Source organism: Sarcophilus harrisii, chromosome 5 (assembly GCF_902635505.1).
Source record: "Sarcophilus harrisii chromosome 5, mSarHar1.11, whole genome shotgun sequence".
Lineage (NCBI taxonomy): Eukaryota > Metazoa > Chordata > Mammalia > Dasyuromorphia > Dasyuridae > Sarcophilus > Sarcophilus harrisii.
In genome coordinates this window covers 21993524-22008254 of record NC_045430.1, presented here as the reverse complement: position 1 = coordinate 22008254, position 14731 = coordinate 21993524, and the positions used below count along the sequence as shown (strand labels likewise).

The following is a 14731-nucleotide window of genomic DNA, read 5'->3' as shown; positions in this document are numbered from 1 at the left end:
ATGATCTAAGCCTGGCGTAGCCTAACCTTAAACAGTAAATACCTGAAATGACTTGAGCTGACGTAATCCTCCAGATTTAAGGAAGAGAAAAGAGAAGAAAGGGGGAAGGGAGAGAAAGGCGCAGAGAGAGAGAGAGAGAGACAGGAGAGAAAGACACAGAGAGGAGGAAGAGAAAGGAGAGAGAGAAAAGAGAAGAAAGAAGGAGGTGAAGAGAGGAAAGGGAAAGGAAGAAGAGGGAAAGACAGAAGGGGACAGAAGGAAGGAAAGGGGAAGAGAGGAGGAGAGGGACAAGAGGAAAAGGGAGGGGAAGAGGAAGGAGAAGGAAAGGTAGAAGAAAGGAGAAAGAAGAGGAAGGAGAGAGAGAGAGAGAGAGAGAGAGAGAGAGAGAGAGAGAGAGAGAGAGAGAGAGAGAGAGAGAGAGAGAGAGAGAGAGAGAGAGAGAGAGAGAGAAAGGGAGGGAAAGAAATCACACAAACCTGCATCTGTTCCAGTAATCCAGTCAGGGTCTGCAGCCAGGTCATAGTCTGAATGTACTGCTCCGTGTTCATGATCTTGATCTCTGATCTCAGCTCGGGAATAATGGCCCCCGTCCGCCAGCCATGTTTCAGGGTCAAATCCTGCCAAGAACCAACATGAGTCTTAAGCTCCATTACCTCTTTCAGCCCCGATCGGTGTTTGCTCGATGGTTTCTTAATTGCCACGGTTAGTTATTAACCAAGCTGGATGAATGAATCACATTTCATTGATAACACGACAACCCTGGGCTTTAACCAGTTCTCCCTCATGCAAGTTTTGGCCTGGGAATCACAGCAGCTGCTACAGCTGCCCAGATCCCCCCCCCCCCCAAGGTTGCACTGTAGGAAAGTTCCATGAGACAAGGAGAAGGAAATGTGTGTTCTTATGTCAAAAGGACCCAGTGGGCATCACCGCTGCAGCTTGTCCCTGATGATGGCTTGGGCCGGATACATTGAATGAGCCATTACAGCAGGATCAGAGGAGGCAGAAGGCTGGGACAGCAGATGGCCAGTGCACACGGTCTATCAGCATTAAGCATCACCATCCATCCACAGCAAAAGCACTGATAAAGACTGACCAGCTACTGACAACACCTGCTTCTAATCCCACCACAGACTATGGGCAACTGGTGCCTCAGTTTCTTCATCTGCAAACTGGGACCAGGGATAGATTCAATGGCCTCCAAGGTCTCCTTGTAAGGACTCCTTATGGAAAATCAGAGATTAAAATCTCATGATAGAAAGGCACTGAGCAGAGATTGGGGTTTGGGAAGGGGGATCTGCATCTGCAGAAGAACACATAGCATCCAAGAAATCTCTGTCCCATCCAAGACAAATCTAAGGGCCAAGTCCATAAAAATAGGGAACTGTGATTCTAGGGCCTCCCCTGCTAAGGTTATCTTCCATCTACTCTGCATGAATCCTGTATATATTTCTTTATGTATGTGTTATTGCTCCCTCAGAAAGAAGTTCCATGAGGGCAGGGACTATTTTTGCCTTTTTTTCATCTTCAGTGCTTAGCATAGGGCCAGCTCCCAGCAGACACTAATAAATGTTTGTTGCTTTGACTTAGTATCCCTTTCCCTAAGCACACTGGCTGGCAATACTATTGTTCAATCACATCCAACTCTTTGTGGCCCATTTGGAGTTTTCATGGCAAAGATACTGGAGTGATTTGCCATTTTCTTCTCCAGCTCATTTTACAGGGGAGGAAACTGAGGCAATCATGGTTACATGAGCTGGTTAGTATCTGAGGCTAAATTTGAACTCAGTCTCCTGATTCCAGTCTCAGTGCTCTGCCACCCAGCAACACACACTTAATTAATAAATAATTAATGCTTACAAATTTGACTTTGTATCCCCAGTGTTCTTAGCTTGTTGACCAACTAATTGACTGGACAACATTTGAAAAGAAAAATTATTTAACCAGTAGCAAAGGTCCCTATTATTCTATTAACACCAAAAGAGACAACTGTTATATGTTAATTCACTTTTCCATAACTAAAAATACACAAGACCAGGAGGAAAGAAGCTTACTTACAGCCAGATCACTGTAAATATGATCTCCAAAATACAACACTTTGGACCCCCTCCATCCTGTAAGTTTCAAAAATTCATATAAATTACCCTGTAAGAGAGAAAATACAAATGTTATTGCATGTGGCCATAGATACATTTACATGCAGCTTTACAAAGCAATAGAAATGAACTGTGCAGCAGGGTAGACAATGGGCTAGCCAGGCCTTCAGAGAGCCCTGGATTCAAGTCCTGCCTCTGACATATTCTGACAATGGGACCCTGGGTCCTGTCACTTGGCCTGTGGGTACCCCAGGGAATTACTTCTTTAAGACTAAGTTGCACAATGAGATGATTCAAGCCAATTCCAATGACCTTGGGATGAAAAGAGCCAGAGAGAGGACTGTGGGAACTGAGTATGGATCACAACATAGCATTTTCACTCTTTTGTTGTTGTTTGCTTGTATTTTATTTTCTTTCTCCTTTTTCCCCCTCTTTCTCTTTCTTTATTTCTTTCTCCTTTTTTTCCTCTTGAATCCAATAGGTTGGATTTAACATATATTGGATTATTTGCTATCTGGGGGAGGGGATAGGGAAAAGGGAAGGAAAACTGGAACACAAGGTGCTGAAAGGGTTAATGCTGAAGAATTATTCATGCATATGTTTTGAAAAATAAAAAGCGTTAATAAAGAAAAAAAAACAGACTAAATTGCAGAGCAGGTGAGATCTGCGTCAATGAAGAGAGTGCTAGCCCTGGAGTTCCCTACAATAACAAAATCAAACTATAGACCCAATCAAAAAAAAGTTAAGAAATCCAAAAAAGTCCTACATGTCTCATTTTACTATTAGTGTCCAGCCTGATTACATAATACTAAAACTGGGCATCCCAGGCCCACACATGCCCTCTTTATCAGGAAGGGAATAGAAGCAATCTGCTAGAAACCATTCAGTTGATACTTGCTGAATGATACACTATATGAGAAAGTTATTTTGAAAAGGATATTTAAATTTATCAAGGGCATCTTAAATCTTACTTACTATGGAAGTAATATATATTTAAGTGTGAAATTTTAAGCCAGAATTCAACAATTCAAATTTTATTTTTCTTCTAATTAGTATGATAAAGTAGGGTCTTAAGCTCACAGCTCTAAAGTGAAGAGACCTCAGCTGGATCTAGTTCAACTCCCTCATTTTTACAGATGAGGAAACTGAGATCCAGGATTCTAAGGCGACTTGCTCAGGAAACAGAAGCAGGATTATAAGGTCATATATGCAGAACTGAAAGGCACAATAGAGGTCATCTTGTCCAGTCCTCTTGTTTTACAGATGAGGAAATAGACTCTAGGAAGGAATGATTCGGCCAGTCACTGACAGAGCCAAGGGTCCCATGACCCCTAAATGAACACTATTAACTCTTAATAAAACACATTGATTAAACTCTGAACTGCCCCAAGATTGCTTTTCTGACTCACAAAGGAAGGAAGGGGGCAGTGTGGGAAAGTGGACAGAAAATCATCAGGAAGCCCTTGTTCAAATCCCAGCCTCTAACATAAATAGGTTGGGGGATCCTGAGCATGTCCCTTAATGCCCTTGAAGACTACATGTCCACCTGCAAGATTCCATTCTGTACTGGGAGTGCCCCATACTAATGAAAACAAAGGTTCAGTTTATTTTTTTTTAATGGAACTTAACCCTATATAATACCTGTTTGTAAATCTGGCCTTTTTCCAGCTTATGGATTTTATCCCAAAGAAGTACACCCCTCTCGGTCACCTTCCGGAATGGTCTAATGAGAAAAGGATCATCACATGTTAGTACAGGGTTTTGCTTTATTATTCTTAATGTTATTTTACAGTAATTCGCAGGGTTCATAGAATTTTCAGGTTTTAAAAGCACTTTACAAAAGTTATATCATTTGAATCTCAAAACAATCCTGGAAGGTAGTTGCTATTATCTCCCCGATTATTTTTTACTAAGGAAACAGTCTCATGTGGTTAAATGACTTGTCCAGGATCATACAGCTAATAAGTCTAGGGCAGGATTTGAACTCAAGATCTTCTGATTTCCAAGCCCAACATTCTTTTCCCTATAACATGCCAGCCATCTCTCCTTATATTATACCATTCCTGAGTTCTGGTAGAAGTTTAAAAAAATATTAAAAGATAAGGTTAGAGCTGGAAGGGACTTGACCACCAAGTCCTAAGGCAAACAGGGATAAGTGCTTTCCCAGGTTCACAAAGTTATTAAGCGTCTGAGGCCAGATTTGAACTCAGAAAGATGAAGCTTTCCTGACTCAGAGTCTAATGCTCTACACATTATGGTGCTTAGTATTTAAAATATTTAAAATCTCCATGAACTAGCCCCAGAACTATCCTCCATAATCTGAAAATGAAGGAGGAAGGAATCACTCATGACCAACCAAGTAGAAAAAGCTGCCCCTGAGGGTGGAAACGCCTTTGTTTGTCTTTCTTGAAGACAAACACAGTGTCCTTAAGATTCACACCAAAAATAATTAGAAGGTTAATAGCCTGGTGGCTGGAAGGCTTTTCTTTGCCACACAGAAAACAAAGCAGGGCTCCCAGAAATGCCAGTCTCTTCCCCTGGCCCCACTGCAGAGTCACAAAGAGAAGAACATCATAGATAGAAGGCCAGAGAAGGCTCTGCCATCCACATACTTCCCAGGTTCAACAGTTACTCAGCAAGCATTTATTAATCACTTACTGACTTCTGGGATGGAGTCAAGATGGGGGGGTAAAGCCAGCAAGCTGTTGGAGCTTTCCCAGTTTCCCTTGAAAACCACACGAAACCAAAGTTCTGATAACTTAATTATTCATCTGAGTATAGACATTTATCTAATCATATAAAGAAGTAGGAGGAGAAAGAGGAAAGAAAAGGGAGGGGAAAGATAGAAGGAGGGGCAGAAACACTAGAGGAAAAGATAAGAGAAGGGAGAAGGGATGATAAAAGACAAGGTAGTGGGTGGGATGGGTTGAAAAACCACTACTTGGGGAAGAGAGAGGGGTGACAGGAGATAATGTAGTGGGTAGGGTGGGCAAAAAATGGTGCTACTAAGAGATGGGGGGAAGGGGGCAAAAATAAACACTACTAAGGAAGGTGGAAAGAGAATAAAAGTATATACAGGAGAGAAAATAGGATGGAGGGAAATAAAGAATTGGTGATCATAACTGTGAATGTAAATGGGATGAACTCTCCCATAAAACGGAAGCAAATAGCAGAGTAGATTAAAAAACCAGAATTCCACAATGTGAAGAGAAGAAGGGAGAGAGGAAGGAAGGGAAGAAGGAAAGGAAAGAGGGAGGGAGAGAGTTTGCTATTTGCCCAATTCCACAGTTCCAATTAGGTCCCCAGTGGAGCTGCTAGATGGACTGTAATCTGAGAATGGTGATGTGAGAATGAATAAAAGAAATCTGGGAAGAGGGGAAAGAAGGATGTAAATTCTGAAAACCACAAAAGTTTTATACTCAGAAAAATGCTAGAAGAGATTACTGAACCTATGTTTTGAGAACTTTAAGAGAAGAGATGCTACCACAAGCCAGCAGGGATTCAGTTAGAACAAACTATGCTACACTAAACCACATTCCCTGTTTTATGGAGTTACCACAGCTTAAATGGACTAGAAAGAAAAAAAAAAATCAATACATTTCTTAAGTACCTACTGAATGCCAGACACTGTGCTGCTCAGCATTGGGGCACACTAAAGCAAAAACAAAACAGTTCAGACCTTCATTCTATAGGGTAGAGATTTTCACCCAACGTTTAACAAAATCTCCCTGACATGCTCAAGGACAAATGTGGGCTGACAATAGACAGCATTAGATTCCTAAATGGCTGAAGAATTTATCAGTGAGTCAATGTTGGCTTGGGGGGAAAAAAATCTCTCAACAATCAATAAACAATTATTTATTAAGAGCCTTTTTTCTGTACCAAATGCTAACCACTGAAAATACAAAGACAAAAACAAGACAGTCTTTGCCCTCAAGAAGCTTACTTTCTAACAAGCATTTATTAAGTACCTACTATGCACCAAGTAATGCTAGCCATGGAGATACATAGCAAAAACAAGAGTTCTTGTCTCCAAGAAGCTTATATTCCAATAAGCATTTATTAAGCACTTACTATGTGCCAAGCACTATACTAGTCTCTGGAGATATATATAGCAAAAGGAAGAGAGTTCTTGCCCTCAAAGAACCTACATTCTAACAAGCATTTATTAAGCACCTACTATGCGCTAAATACTGTGCTGGCCACTGAAAATATACAGCAAAGGCAAAAGAGATCTTGCCTTCAAGAAGTTTACATTCCAACAAGCATTCATTAAGCACTTACTGTATACCATAGGAGACAATTTCATAGGTCAGTAGATAGAGTGTTATGTTTGGAATCAGGAAGACCCGAGTTCAAATCTGACTTTTAAATCCAGACATTTAACACAGTTGTATGACCCTTAAGTCATTTAATCCTGTTTACCTCAGTTTCCTCTTCTATAAAATGAGCTGGAGAAGAAAATGGCAAACCCTTTCAGTATCTTTGCCAAGAAATCTCCACGAACATCATAGTCCACGAAGTTAGAAAGAGTCAGACATGACTGAACAATAACACGTGCCAAGCTCTGGGCTAGCCACTAGAGAGAAAAAGAAAAAATTATCCCTGCATTCTAATATGAATTTATTAACCACCTACTATGTGTTTAGGAAACCCAGACAAAAGCAGAACACTCTTTGCCAGTTTTGCACTGATGGCTCAGTACAAGTCAATGTATTTCTCAACAATTTAGATGAGGGCCTTGAAGACATGTTCCTCATCTGTGCAGAGGACAAAGCTGAAGGGGACAGAGCTCACATGCTTAATGAATCAGGATTCAAAAATATTTCAAGAGTCTGGAAGGATGGGCTGAAAGCAGGATGATGAAATATGAGAAAAATAAAACCTCTGTTTTGAATTTCAAAAACACTTTTCCTTTTCAAGAAAGCACTTTTTAAAAATAAGCCACAGGAGCATATGTGAAGGGAAATTAAACAACAGTTCACATAAAGAAACTAAACCAAAAATTTTAAATGACTGTCAATTTTACACAAGCCCCCAACGTGATGTCAGCTAAAAAAGAACTTGCAAACACAGGCAGCATTTATAAAACATAATGTCCGGAACAAGAGAGATAATAGCCCCAAGGTCTTCTTGATTAGTAGCAAAAAGAACTCTGGGAGAGGCACCTGGTGTAAGGAAGAGAAAGCAGGCCTTGGAGCCAGGAAAACCTGAATTCAAGATCTGCTTCTGATACATTCAGATTTTGTGACCTTGAGCAAGTCATTTAACCTCTGAGTATTCTGGACAACTCTCTAAGACTCCAAGTAGAAAGTGCCAAACTGCATCAGTAAAAGGAATGTCCTCATCTGGGAGTTTCCTAGATGAATGAAATCACAGATACAATCCCTATCTATCCCTATCCTAAAAGTACCATGCTTGCATTTCTATTATACTCCTTTAAACTTCAGAGATTCTAACCCTGCAAAAGTTTAAGAAACTCCCAGCGATGGAAATTCCCTCTTTCAATGCAAGATGGCACCTTCTCTGAAGTTCATAAGTCTTAGAGTTGCCTAGTGTCTTGTGCAGGCTCAGCCAGTAGGTATCAGGAACAGAATTTGAACACAGGTCTACCCAATCCCAAAGCAATTGTCTAGCTTCCACTCAGAAGTAACTCATGACATACTCATTATACGGATGGGAAATCAGAGAAGTTTATTAGCTTGTCCATGATCATACAACTCTCTATTTATTATTGTGTACTACATGTTTATTGGATATGGATATTTTATCCATATAATGATTTTTTAAAAAATCAGAGCTTGACCACGGTTACATGGCTGTAAGTGTCCAAGCTGAGATCAGAACCCAGGGCTTCCATCTTCAAATCTGGAGCTCTATCTGCCATCGTTCATAGCCACCATTCATAGTCAGAGTACCAGGGTATAAACTCTCCAAATCTATAGAGCATTCACAAAATAGGGTCTGTACACAAAAGAGAATAAGCAGGATGATGGAAAAGCTTAAGAGGATGCCATGTGAGAAACAGTCAGAAGAATTAAGACCAAGGAGCAGAAAGAAGCCATCACAGATACTCTCAGGTTTATAAAGGTTCACCATGAGGAAGAGCAAAGATGGGTTTCAAGGTCAGAACTAAGAAAATGTAATGTCATTCCATTGTCATTGTTTGTCCTTCATTCTCCAAGAGGACTATAATACCTGGGAGGCCATGCCATAATAATCTGTCAAGGATGAGTGATTTCATCAGGGGAGACTCCTTTCGGGGATCTTAATGGCCAATCAGCCATTAAAGAGAACAACCTCCAGCATATTAGATAAGCCTGCAAACCATTGCCTGAGGCTCAGAAAGGTTGGCTAGAGAACACCAGTGTATAAAAACTACAGGGAAGTAGGGGGGAGAATAGGGGAAGGGGGGGAGAGAAGGGGGAAAGAATAGTGAGGGAAATGGGGGGTGAACAGGGGGGAAGAATGGGGGGGGAGAACGGGGGAAAGGGGGAGAGAACAGGGGTAGAGGGAAGAACGGGGGGTGGGGTGGAGGAGAGAAGAGGGAACAGGTAGTCAAAATAATGTCAGGACTAAGCTCCCTGTCACTGGAAGCATTTAAAGAGACTCTGTTGTATATATGGATTCCCACAATGGATGGGAAATTGGACTAGACATTGTCTAGTTGCTGAGAGATTTCAGTCATAGCCATTTGGGATTTTCTCAGCAAAGATACCAGAGTGATTTGCCATTTCCTTCTCCAATTCATGAGGCAAACAGGGCTAAGGGACTTGCCCAGAGCCACACAGCTAGTAGATTTGTCATTAAGATGATTCTTATACTCCTAAGATTCTATATGTCTCCTCTTCACAAAACAAGCTAGATTTGATCTCCTCTATGCAATTTTCTTAGAAGCCTGACTCTGCCAGACAAAGAGAAGCTCAAAAACATTTTGATGGATGAGTTTCCACCAATCTCAGAATTCCTTTTCCAAAAGAATTAAAAAATACATTTATAAGATAGGATGCTTGTGATTTCATCAGTCAATTTCACCAAAAGACATCCCCCAGAGTAGCCCTCACCTAGCAGTAAATGAGCAAAATCCATCTCTTGAGAAAAGAAATTCTTACCTCCGCCGGTCGTTGAAGAAGTTGGGCTTCTCAGCCTGAACGATGACCACGTCAAAGAGATCCCGCCAGTCCTTCCCAACGATGTAGCGCATCCCTTTGTCCCTAGAGCATTCAAAGTCACATTAGTGCGATGTTAAGGGCATTCTGGTGGATCATTTTCAAGTTTTGGAACAAACTGGACTCTGCCACCGAACAGCCGACTTACACGAAGCTGCTGGGGCTGTTGGTGATAAGGAACATCTTCTTGCCATGATTCGCCAACTTGGCCAGCACTGCACGGGTTTGCTCAGCATAGCAGATATACTTCTCTGAGAGAGAGACAGACAGACAGAACGAGAGACAGAGACAGACAGAGAGAGACACACAGAGACACAGAGAGACAGAGAGACAAACAGAGAGACAGAGAGGGGAGAGGAGGGAGAGACAAACAGATAAAAAAAGAAAGAAAAAGTTCAGAGATGTTAAATTCACCAGCATGGAATGATGGATAAGAGTATTAGATTTGAAAAATAAAAAAAAAACTTGGGATTGAAATCCTACCTCAGATACTTATTAATTATAGGACCCTAGGTGAAACATTTAATCTTGTGACCTCTAAACTCATCTAGAAAATGAATAGACTGCACCCTAACACTAATCCTGCCACCATCTGGAAATTACTTTCTGCTTGGTCTCTCTGCCTCAATCTCTGCTCACTCCAGGTTCTTTCACTCACCATACACACACACACACACACACACACGCAGATCTCACACCACTGAACACCACTGGCCTCCTATCGCCTCCAGGATCAAACATAAAACCTTCCATCTGGCTTTTAAAGTCCTTTACAAGCTGGTCCCCTCTTACCTTTCTGTGCTCTCTTCCCCCCACAAGATTACTATTTTCTGGTGACACTGAACCCTTGGCTGTTCCTAAAACATGGTGCTCCATTACTCAACTGAGCATTTTCACCAGCTGGCCCCCACGCCTGGAGTTTTCCCCTTCTTTGTGCTTCCTTCCAGCTTCCTTTAGGTCTCAGTTAAAATCTCACTTTCTGTAAGAATCCTTCCTCAATCCCCTTGCCCAGAGTCACACAAGTAGTAGATTTATCATTAAGCTCCTTCTTATATACCTAAAATTCTCAAAGTCTCATCTTCATAAAACAAGCTATACTTTGATCCAGTATAAACTCTCTCATAAGCTTGATTCCGTCAGGCAAAGATGAGCAAAAACATTTTGATGGATGAATTTTCACCAGAATCAGAATTCCTTTTTCCAAAGGGATCAAATGCCTCCTTTCTATCCTATATATTTCTTCTTTGTACAAAGCTATTCACAGGCTGTCTCCCTTGTAAGAATCTGAACTTCTTGCAGGTAAAGCCTATTTTTGCCTTTCCTTGAACCTCCAAGGGATAGTACATTATAGGTGCTCAAAAATACTTATTGATTGATTGGTCTTTAAGCTCTCTTCTTATACTAAATCTATGACCTATAACTCAAAAGGAACTTCCTGAATATCTACTAGTAATTTTAACAAGAATGTTTTTTAATATGTTTAAGTCCCTAGCACAGGTCAAAATATTGCAGGAAGGGGAAAGGAAAAGGAGCTCACACAAAAAGTATAAGACATTTCATCTAGCTGGGTGGACAAACATGGAATGACTATAGAACAAATGAGGGAATTAAGTATGATGGGGATAGGATCTGGAGCTGAGATCATTGCTATAGAAAACTTGTAGGTGATGAAACTCTCTCTACCAACAGGTTGGGACTTTCTCTGTTTCTTAGATACTCATAGAGCTGTCCAGAGCACTGAAAAGTTAGGGGCCTTGTCCAGGATCACACAGCCAGGGCACGTCAAGAAGGAAAATTTGTATTCAAGGCTCCCTGGTTCCAAAGCCAGTAAGATTACCTCTGCCACGGTGCTCACACAAATTGTAATTACAAGGAGATTAGCCTAGAAAAGACAAGGCTCATTGGGGGAGGGGAAACATGGTACCCACCTTGGAAAAAGTGGAAATGACATCATCTCCCCAGTGCTAGTCAAGGGCACCCATTGCATCAGACTCAGCTGACAAAATAGCAGCTGCTATTACAGTGATGTGCCCTCCCTCTCTGGGATATGGGTGGGAAGATGAGATAAGCCAACTGGCTCTGTTCTGTGTCCATGAACATGTCCTCATGGCACTCGCCAAATCCAGAATCTTAAGTCCAAAGCTCTAGACCCCCAAGAGATCCTGGAGACCATCTAGTCCAACCCCCCAACTTTACAGAGGGAGAACCTGAGGCTCAAAAAAGGGAAGCAAGGTGCCCAGTATCACTCAAGTAATAAGGGGTAGAGCCAAAATTCAAACTGAGGTCCCACGATTCCAAACTCAGGGCTTTCCCCAAGCAGATAACCTGACAAGACACATCTCCACCCACAGATGCAGGGCAAAGAAAAAATAAGGCATTTTCACAGAGAATGTGAAATTTTGAACTGCTAGGGTGGGTTTGGGTTTTTCTGGGGGGAGGGGGCTTTTTTTGGTCCTTTCTCTGCATTCCCAGCCTTCACTGCCTGGCACACGGCAGGAACTTAATAAATACTAGTCTAGTTGACTCACCAATATCTGCTTCAATTGCTCTGTACATAATCCCTTTGATGTGGACGTCTCTGATTGAATCCTGGCAAAAGATCAATACACTTTTAATCAGAAAAAAAAGATCATTGAATACTTTTGAGACACACAGGCTTGAATCACAATCCAATTCAACAGCCCCTAAAGTAATTATTGTCTCATCTATAATTTTGGCAGCGCCTAAATACTAGTTTCATTCTCAGCTTTGTTCCTTTCCTTAAATACCTCCTCCTAGAGGGGGAGAAAAAGCTTCTACTTTGATGTACATCAGTTTCAAAGCAATGCTCCACATGGCAACTTAGGGGGAAGATTTGCAATTGATTGATCTCCTCCCATGAGCCCTCCCAGTGCTGGACAGCAGCCAGACCAGCTTCCTGGTTACCAGAGAGGGAAAAAAAACAATCAATTCGAGACATCACAGGATCGCATTTGAGACATGGACCCTTCTAGCTCCGGGCTTAAAGGCCATCAAGTCCAATTTGTTCTTTTTACAGAAGGGGAAACTGAGGCTTATAACTTGCCAAAACTAGCAGTACACAGAAGATCCAGAATTTGAATCCAGTTCATAGAATCATCAACCCAGAGGTAGAAGGGAACTCTACTTAGTATATATTATAATATAATATTATAGTTATTATTAGTCTAATCTTTTCACTTTATAGATGAGAAAAATTGAGTCTCATTGAGTTTAAGTGACTTGCCCAAGGTCATAAAGGAAGAAAATAGCAGGACAGAACATGTCCTCTGACTCTTTGCCCTATACCAAGCTCATCTTCTTTGTTTCTCTCCCTCCTCTCAGTGATACATTCTCATCCCATCACTACCAGAAAGACACACTCAACAAATTTGGCCCAACAGCTAGAGCCATATGTTGGCCATCCTCCTGGTATCAAATTATGAGCAGAGCTCAAGAAAAGGGCTGAACTGTGAGAACTGAATTTAAGATATGAATACTATATGAAGATCATTAAGAAACAATGAAAATAATTTGACAAAACTTGAGATTTATATGAGCTGGTAGAGAACCAAGAAAATAATTTTTCTGATGTAAGGGGAATCTCTTAAAAAGCTCAAGATTCTCAAACAAATGAAAGAAATCCAAATTTTCCAAGAACATGTTTTAAAATCCAAAGCCATAACATTAGTTAAAAGCTTCCATTTCCCTAGCCAAGCTGAGCCAAAGCACTAATTCTCTTCTCCAGCCTCTTCTCCACCACCACCCCCAGCTCCCATTCCCCCATTTCAGCTTCAGGCACAACCTTGACATCCTTGTACAGATGCACAGGCTCATAATCAAGGTTGTTCTTCAGAAAATACTCATTGACGCAAGAGAGGAGGGTCATCTCTGGTAAGGAAAAGATGTCCATGAACTGCTTCATCGTGTTTCCATGGGAGCTCTGTGGGAAAAGAAGAAACGGAAGCTTTATAAGAGCAGAGAGATACAGCCCAACAAAATGGAAGGTAGGCTGGATTCAAAGTCAAAGTCTCTGGCTCTTCCACCTCCCATCTGTATAACTTGCCAAGTTGTATACTATGCAACTACACAAATACACAACAAGTCACTTAATCTCTGTTTTCTGCCTCTTGCTTCTATTATTTATCACCCGTCTGATGTCAAATATGTCTCATTCTCTCAGGGTCACATTTTCCTCATCTGCAAAATAGGGGATGGGGAAAGATGAGCATTTATACAGCACCTACCATTATGTACCAGGCACTGGGTTAAGTGCTTTACAAATATTATTTCAGAAAAAAATAAAGATATTCAACTAAAAATGTCTCATACAAGGCCTACTATACTTTAAGTGTAGCCCAAACCAGATTTTTTTTGAGGTATACCTCAAAATATTTTTTAAAATAATAAAAAATATAATAAAACATGTTAATTTGTGTTCTTTTAAATCAATATATAGCCCATAGAGATCATGATCTCTGTTTTCTATTTACCAGATTAAGATGTACCTTAGAAATATTTAACAAAATAGTTAAAAATGAAATAAAACACAGATAAAATGAATTTGGATCTCTTATTAAGTCAATATGTGGTCCACAGGGATCCCGATTTCCGTTTCTATTTGTTTGACACCACTGAACTAGATAATGTCCAAGGTCCTTTACATCTTTATGATTCTATATGTGCAACCTCAGGTAAACCTTTAGGTAATCCTAAAACAAGGAAGTTTAGAGCAAGGAGGGTCTTAAAGTTTTTTTTTTATTTTATTGGCTTCCCAAGTCCCCAAAGTGACATCTGATGACTTCTTCTGCTCTATAGCTAATGAATATATTAACTCATCTGTTATTTGCTATTCGTTCACTTCAGTCTTGCCTGCCTGTGACCCTAATTGGAGTTTTCTTGGCAGAAACACTGAAGGGATTTGCCATTTCCTTTTCTAGTTCATTTTACAGAAGAGGAAACTGAGGTAAACAGGGTGACACTATTTCTCCTGGTTGATTCTCCAAAGGCAGAAGTGACATTCCATTACTGATGTTTGCCAGAAAGTGTTTCTAAGACAGAAAAAAGTCAATCTTTATTCCAAATTACCTTCCCATAGAAGTCACTCATTTGTTCCAGGGGGACATGGGAGCCTTCGTACATCTCAATGACTTCCTCATCTGGGACGACAGTGAGCCCTCTGGAAGTAAAAGGGGACACAGTTCAGTGAGAGCATGGTTAAAGATTTCTAACAAATCAGAAGAGAACCCTAAGTGCCTCTTGGATCACCCACATGGCTATACAAGAAAGGATTTCCATCCCCAGACCCATCACCAAGTAACATGAAATGATTTAATGTCAGTCCCTCAATTTCCCCATCTGTAATAAGAAGAGAAGGCACCACTTGCTACTTGTTTATTCAAGGAGACTGAGGCTTTATATCTTTTAAAAATGTGATTTTTATAATGACAGCTTGATGTGGTATCTAGGGAG

The 14731-nt window shown here is 40.8% G+C and overlaps 1 protein-coding gene across 1 annotated transcript in view; it reads right to left on the bottom strand.

Annotated features, from left to right (window-relative positions):
- NT5DC3 (5'-nucleotidase domain containing 3) overlaps window positions 1–14731 on the bottom strand; it is a 33662-nt gene that overhangs the window by 10873 nt on the left and 8058 nt on the right. The window contains exons 4-11 of the mRNA XM_031940844.1: window positions 14348–14438; window positions 13065–13202; window positions 11791–11851; window positions 9411–9513; window positions 9206–9307; window positions 3735–3816; window positions 2056–2142; window positions 477–617 (exon numbers count right to left, since the gene is read on the bottom strand). Of these exons, the coding sequence (XP_031796704.1) occupies window positions 477–617; window positions 2056–2142; window positions 3735–3816; window positions 9206–9307; window positions 9411–9513; window positions 11791–11851; window positions 13065–13202; window positions 14348–14438 (805 nt within the window). The remainder of the gene's footprint in view (window positions 1–476; window positions 618–2055; window positions 2143–3734; window positions 3817–9205; window positions 9308–9410; window positions 9514–11790; window positions 11852–13064; window positions 13203–14347; window positions 14439–14731) is intronic.